The 7822-nt window shown below is 42.8% G+C and overlaps 1 protein-coding gene across 1 annotated transcript in view; it reads left to right on the top strand.

Moving 5' to 3' along the window:
• The window catches only part of syn3 (synapsin III), a 41547-nt gene that overhangs the window by 29005 nt on the left and 4720 nt on the right, over window positions 1-7822 (top strand). The window contains exons 7-13 of the mRNA XM_039660555.2: window positions 4743-4805; window positions 5469-5611; window positions 5734-5808; window positions 5889-5991; window positions 7260-7388; window positions 7516-7558; window positions 7653-7791. Of these exons, the coding sequence (XP_039516489.2) occupies window positions 4743-4805; window positions 5469-5611; window positions 5734-5808; window positions 5889-5991; window positions 7260-7388; window positions 7516-7558; window positions 7653-7791 (695 nt within the window). The remainder of the gene's footprint in view (window positions 1-4742; window positions 4806-5468; window positions 5612-5733; window positions 5809-5888; window positions 5992-7259; window positions 7389-7515; window positions 7559-7652; window positions 7792-7822) is intronic.

The raw sequence follows: 7822 nt of genomic DNA on the forward strand, positions 1-7822 counted from the left end.
TCAACTTAGATAATTAACGTGGTTCAGAAAACATAATATTTTGAGTGTATGTTAATTAAATCTCCTTCACTGTATCGACTCAATTTCAACATTTAATTTCAACAAACTCAAAATTTTAAGGCATCCAGGTAACTTACTTTATTATGTTAAACCAACAATAACTAACAGGAGATGTGTTATTGTTATTCAGAAGTTATTGTCCAGATAAAGTTAGTTTTAATTGATTCACTTCCGTCGCAAAGATCATTCGTTATTAATTTAGGGGCCGCTAACACAACACCGCTCTACAGGAACCCCTAAACGCCTGTAAGTTTCCCCAACCCTGCTGGGATGTGACGGGATGAGTGTGTGTCTATATTTGTCCAGAACGGAGTCTGTGAGTCAGAGGAAATGTTTCTGATGTTACCCATCGGGAGACACACACACACACACACACACACACACACACACACACACACACACACACACACACACACACACACACACACACACACACACACACACACACACACACACACACACACACACACACACACACACACACACACACACACACACACACACTCGAAACAAACCCTTCATAAACTCTGCTTATTCTAGTGTGTTATCTTTCAGGAGGGTGATGGATTTGACAATTTATTTTAAAATTGTCAAAATTTAAATAACATTAAAAATAAATACATTTGATTAAAATTAAATATTAATTAAAATTAATCGATAAATGCATTTTTTAATAAATAAGAAATTAATTCAATTAAATAAACAAATGGATTAAAATTAATTAAATTATAATGTATTATTTGTATTTAAATATAATTTTAATTAAATATACATTTATCTAATTTTATTTAAATATAATTCTATATAAATTATAATAATGTGAATAAATGAATAAAATACATCAAACTTGCATCTAAAAAGTTTAGTACAGTAAGTACACAAAAATGCACTGATGTCATGTAATAGTAACATAGAAATATTTTTTTACATTTATAGTATAGATTCTCGCTGGCCTCGGGCATCCCGTGAACGAGGTGGTGTCGCATTAGAGCGGTGTGTGTGAGTCAGTGCTCCGTTCGGGTCAGAGGTCAGTGTGGAGGAAACTGGAGGCGGGGCCTGTCACAGGGACTCCAGCTGTACACACACACACACACACATACACACAGATCAATGCTTTTACAGCTCATGCTCTCATTCCTTGAGCTGTCAAACTCTTCATCTGGCTTTAAAAGGAGTGAGTGAGTGAGTGAGTGAGTGAGTGTGTTTGACCATAATTATGTTTATATAATAATTATATTACAATGATCTTGAATCATCAAAAAATAAACTGTAAAGGCTTCATATATAGAGTTCAGTTGATCACTCAATATATCATGACATGATACAGACATTACATTTTGGATTTTGTCATAATCAGCACTTCAGATTTTTCCATGGGACACAATTTTCACAGAACAGATCGTTGTAAACGTGTGTTTGGCCGAATGGGAAGTGAGGTTAGATGTTAAAGTCAGGGTTAGTGCGATGTACTGTTTACTATTTTATGCATTAAACAATCCCTCACGACAGACAGACAGAGGAAACACAATCCGACGTCATCCAGCAAAGTGTGAGTTTTCCGGAGTTTGTCTTGATGACGGGCTCCAGACGCGCGTGCGTGTGTGTGTGATCTCCACGGTAACTCGCGACAGCGTCAGGATCGGAGAGGAATGTCACACCAGAGCGTTTGGGAAGGGTTCTGTCCACTCTCTCTCTCTCTCACTTTTACTCAGTGTTCCGGTGTCTCTCGTCCGTCTACCTACAGTAAACGCTTACAGTAAATGTGGAAAACTCTTCCAGACGTGTTGTGGAAAACTGCTAATTGTCCGTCCTGGAACAGCGGCTGATGTGAGACGCTCCTGGAGGGAACGGGGAAACCTGTTGGCATTTAACACTCATGTTTTGACTTTGTCGTGTTTATGTTGTGTGTGAGGGTGTGTGTGTCTGTGTGTGAGCTTATTCCGGAAGGATAGTCTGGGAATGTGGAGGGATGTGGTGATGCCCTTCAGACACACCGAGATGGATGATTGGCTGATTATGTATGTGTGTGTGTGTGTGTGTAAGAGAGACACACAGAGACGGATAATTGGCTGCTCGTCTCCCGCAGAGAAAACGCTGCTGTGTTCAGACAAACCTGCCCTCATATGGGCACTGTAACAGACAAGTGTGTGTGGGTGCGCGTGTGTGTGTGTGATGCATAGGGTTAGAGTAGTAGGGGAACAGAATATACAGTTTGTACAGTATAAAAACTATTATGCCTATGGAATGTCCCCACAAGTATAGAAAAAAAATGTGTGTGTGTGTGTGTGTGAGAGAGAGAGAGAGAGAGAGAGAGAGAGAGAGAGAGAGAGAGAGAGAGAGAGAGAGAGAGAGAGAGGGGAATTTCTCCAAGCTGATGCAAAATTCGTTTTTTTTTAACGTTTTCACTCCTGTGGGGAAACATTCACTGATAACATCTTTTATCTGCCTTATAAAACAGCAGGATCACTCGTCAGTTTTAAAAGAGAAGTGAGTGTATCTGTCAGCTTTTTCCACTGACCTCAGATCATAAACCCTCAGATAAACGACTCCTGAACCGATTCCACAGGTGATTCAGACTGACCTCAGATCATAAACCCTCAGATAAACGACTCCTGAACCGATTCTACAGGTGATTCAGACTGACCTCAGATCATAAACCCTCAGATAAACGACTCCTGAACTGATTCTACAGGTGATTCAGACTGACCTCAGATCATAAACCCTCAGATAAACGACTCCTGAACTGATTCTACAGATGATTCAGACTGACCTCAGATCATAAACCCTCAGATAAACGACTCCTGAACCGATTCTACAAGTGATTCAGACTGACCTCAGATCATAAACCCTCAGATAAACGACTCCTGAACTGATTCTACAGGTGATTCAGACTGACCTCAGATCATAAACCCTCAGATAAACGACTCCTGAACTGATTCTACAGATGATTCAGACTGACCTCAGATCATAAACCCTCAGATAAACGACTCCTGAACTGATTCTACAGATGATTCAGACTGACCTCAGATCATAAACCCTCAGATAAACGACTCCTGAACCGATTCTACAGGTGATTCAGACTGACCTCAGATCATAAACCCTCAGATAAACGACTCCTGAACCGATTCTACAGGTGATTCAGACTGACCTCAGATCATAAACCCTCAGATAAACGACTCCTGAACCGATTCTACAGGTGATTCAGACTGACCTCAGATCATAAACCCTCAGATAAACGACTCCTGAACCGATTCTACAGGTGATTCAGACTGACCTCAGATCATAAACCCTCAGATAAACGACTCCTGAACCGATTCTACAGGTGATTCAGACTGACCTCAGACCATAAAGCATCAGATAAACGACTCCTGAACCGATTCTACAGGTGATTCAGACTGACCTCAGACCATAAAGCATCAGATAAATGACTCCTGAACCGATTCTACAGGTGATTCAGACTGACCTCAGACCATAAAGCATCAGATAAATGACTCCTGAACCGATTCTACAGGTGATTCAGACTGACCTCAGATCATAAACCCTCAGATAAACGACTCCTGAACCGATTCTACAGGTGATTCAGACTGACCTCAGATCATAAACCCTCAGATAAACGACTCCTGAACTGATTCTACAGGTGATTCAGACTGACCTCAGATCATAAACCCTCAGATAAACGACTCCTGAACTGATTCTACAGATGATTCAGACTGACCTCAGATCATAAACCCTCAGATAAACGACTCCTGAACTGATTCTACAGATGATTCAGACTGACCTCAGATCATAAACCCTCAGATAAACGACTCCTGAACCGATTCTACAGGTGATTCAGACTGACCTCAGATCATAAACCCTCAGATAAACGACTCCTGAACCGATTCTACAGGTGATTCAGACTGACCTCAGATCATAAACCCTCAGATAAACGACTCCTGAACCGATTCTACAGGTGATTCAGACTGACCTCAGATCATAAACCCTCAGATAAACGACTCCTGAACCGATTCTACAGGTGATTCAGACTGACCTCAGATCATAAACCCTCAGATAAACGACTCCTGAACCGATTCTACAGGTGATTCAGACTGACCTCAGACCATAAACCCTCAGATAAACGACTCCTGAACCGATTCTACAGGTGATTCAGACTGACCTCAGACCATAAAGCATCAGATAAACGACTCCTGAACCGATTCTACAGGTGATTCAGACTGACCTCAGACCATAAAGCATCAGATAAATGACTCCTGAACCGATTCTACAGGTGATTCAGACTGACCTCAGACCATAAAGCATCAGATAAATGACTCCTGAACCGATTCTACAGGTGATTCAGACTGACCTCAGATCATAAACCCTCAGATAAACGACTCCTGAACCGATTCTACAGGTGATTCAGACTGACCTCAGACCATAAAGCATCAGATAAATGACTCCTGAACCGATTCTACAGGTGATTCAGACTGACTCTCAGATCGTGTGATCAGATCTGGTTGATCAGGTGTTTGTGTTTGCATGTTCCCTGCAGGAACATTGGTCGTCTGTCTTTAGTCAGGATTTGTTTTCCCAAACACCGCGGTCTCCTCACATCCTGTTCCCAGAACATTTCAGTCAGGATAAAACCAACATCACCCTAAAATACATCTCTGTGTGTGTGTGTGTGTCCTTCTCTCTTCCAGCTGCCCACAGCAACATTCCCAGTGGTGGTGAAGATGGGACACGCCTATGCCGGCATGGGAAAGGTATGAACCTGATGATGTCATCCCGTACTGTCCTCTGATTGGTCTTGCTGTGAAGCTCTGTTTGTGTATGTGTATGGTATGTACAGTGTGTGTGTGTGTGTGTGTGTGTACAGAGTGTGTACAGAGTGTGTGTGTGTGTGTGTGTGTATGTACAGTGTGTGTGTATGATTAAGTGTCTGTGTTTATGTACAGTGTGTGTTTGTGTGAGTGTAAGTGGGTGGAGGTCAGTCGCTCTCATGATCTCAGATGTGTGTGTGTGTGTGTGTGTGTGTGTGTGTGTGTGAGGTCTGGGTGGAGGGGAATGTTCTAGAAGAGTGAAATGAATTTGCAGACCAGTCATTGTGACGCATCACTAGAACAGTCACAGGGTCACAGGGGTCACAGGGTCACATTCATGTTCATGTTCATGTCTCGTCATTGTCAGTGATTTCCTGAAGCACAGGAAGTGCCTCCAGAAGTTTATCAGCGAGTTATTTTAAAATAAACCGGCGGTTTTCTAGAAAAAGATAGTAGAAAACTGTATTTTACTGTCATGTGAGGCTGAAGCCATTCCTTTGTATGTGTGTGTGTGTGTGTGTGTGTGTGAGTGACTGTGTGTATAGTTTTAAATAACTGAACTAATATAGTATCATCGAGATTAAAGGAGCTTGTGTGTTTCTCCAGGTAAAGGTGGAGACGGCGAATGACTTCCAGGACATCACCAGCGTGGTTGCGATCGCTAAAACCTACGCCACATCCGAACCGTTCGTCGCCTCGAAGTACGACATCCGTATCCAGAAGATCGGCACAAACTACAAAGCCTACATGTGAGAACCTGCACTGGGGTTTATTTTAATCCGGCACAAATATCTAAACAGTCTTAAATCAAGATACATTTACTGGAGATAAATGAAGTCTTGTTAACTGAAAAATTGATGGTTTGTTTCAGGAGGACGTCCATCTCTGGAAACTGGAAGGCCAACACGGGTTCAGCCATGCTGGAGCAGATCGCCATGACTGACAGGTGTCACTCAAACACATCACACTGACCCCAGCAGGTTTGTGAAGCTTAGATTATGATGTGATGTGTGTGTGTGTGTGTAGGTATCGTGTGTGGGTGGACTCGTGCTCGGAGATGTTCGGTGGTCTGGACATCTGCGCTGTCAAAGCCGTCCACGGCAAAGATGGAAAGGACTATATCATAGAGGTTTGCTCTTCCCATGATTCTCAGAACATCTCTGTGGAGATCTGTCACTGTTCAGGCCTCAGGATAAAGCTTAAACCAGCTGTTAACTAGCATTCAGACGCTTAAACCAGCAGTTAACTAGCGCTCAGACGCTTAAACCGGCAGTTAACTAGCATTCAGACACTTAAACCAGCAGTTAACTAGTGTTCAGACACTTAAATCAGCAGTTAACTAGCGTTCAGATGCCTAAACCGGCAGTTAACTAGCATTCAGACGCTTAAACCAGCAGTTAACTAGTGTTCAGATGCCTAAACCGGCAGTTAACTAGCATTCAGACACTTAAACCAGCAGTTAACTAGTGTTCAGATGCCTAAACCGGCAGTTAACTAGCATTCAGACACTTAAACCAGCAGTTAACTAGTGTTCAGACACTTAAACCAGCAGTTAACTAGTGTTCAGACACTTAAATCAGCAGTTAACTAGCGTTCAGACACTTAAATCAGCAGTTAACTAGCGTTCAGATGCCTAAACCGGCAGTTAACTAGCATTCAGACGCTTAAACCAGCAGTTAACTAGTGTTCAGATGCCTAAACCGGCAGTTAACTAGCGTTCAGACACTTAAACCAGCAGTTAATTAGCATTGAGACACTTAAACCAGCAGTTAACTAGTGTTCAGATGCCTAAACCGGCAGTTAACTAGCATTCAGACACTTAAACCAGCAGTTAATTAGCATTGAGACACTTAAACCTGCAGTTAACTAGCGTTCAGAAGCTTAAACCGGCAGTTAACTAGTGTCTTAATAATTAATGTAATTATTTGACTTATATAAATCAATATATAATTTTAAAATAATTATAATTTATTTTATGTCGTTTTATTATTCAGACACTCCTTGTTTTTCTGTAAATTCTGTACGCTATTGTGTTGTATAATCAGAGTCTCCTTAGTCCTGATTGTGCTCCACTAACAGCAGCATGACATCATCATCCCTCCGATCATTGCGCTTCACTGATGATGTCATGAGCTTCACAAACACATTCCTCTGAGTAATGATCCATTTGAATACTTCAGGTTCTCAAACTGGAAATCTGTCAGTCACATGATGATTTATTTGCTCACTTAATGAAACTGAGAGCAACAGTGATTCAGTGAGACGCCAGCGCCACCCGGTGGACACTGAGCAGCACTGCAGCCTTTCTTATTACCGTCAAAATAATGCTTCCTTGAAATAAATGTACAATACTATATTGTTAAAAGTGCTAGTGTGTGTGTGTGTGTGTGTGGTCAGGTGATGGACAGCTCGATGCCTCTGATCGGGGAGCACGTGGAGGAGGACCGGCAGCTGATCTGTGATCTGGTTCTGAATAAAATGGCGTTGGTTCTCCTGGGCGTCGCGACCCCACAGCCCAGCGCTAAGGTACCGGAGAGACACGGATGAACACCAGCCCATGAGTTATTAACCTGAGGATGAATCTGTGCAGTTTAACTGTGTGTGTGTGTGTGTGTGTGTGTGTGTGTGTGTGTGTGTGTGTGTGTGTGTGCAGACTCAACCAGCACCGCAGACGACTCAGCCAAAACGAGCTCCAGGTGCGCAACACATTCACACTGGATATAAACATGATTCCTGCTGTTTGACTGGTTGTGTGTGAAGCACTGACGTGGTGTGTGTGTGTGTGTGTAGGGGGACCTCGCTCGTCTGAGTCGGGTCAAGCGTCTCCCCAGCGAGCTCGATCTGCCAGTACTTCTCCCAGTCAGGCCTTCCAGCCCGGCCCGATTCCCTCCAGCGGCGCCAGCGCACAGAAACAACCAGCGCAGCTCAAGTAGGACCTCAGTGTGTGTGTGTGTGTGTGT

Source organism: Pimephales promelas, chromosome 24, assembly GCF_988280905.1.
Source record: "Pimephales promelas chromosome 24, fPimPro1.hap1.1, whole genome shotgun sequence".
Classification (NCBI taxonomy): domain Eukaryota; kingdom Metazoa; phylum Chordata; class Actinopteri; order Cypriniformes; family Leuciscidae; genus Pimephales; species Pimephales promelas.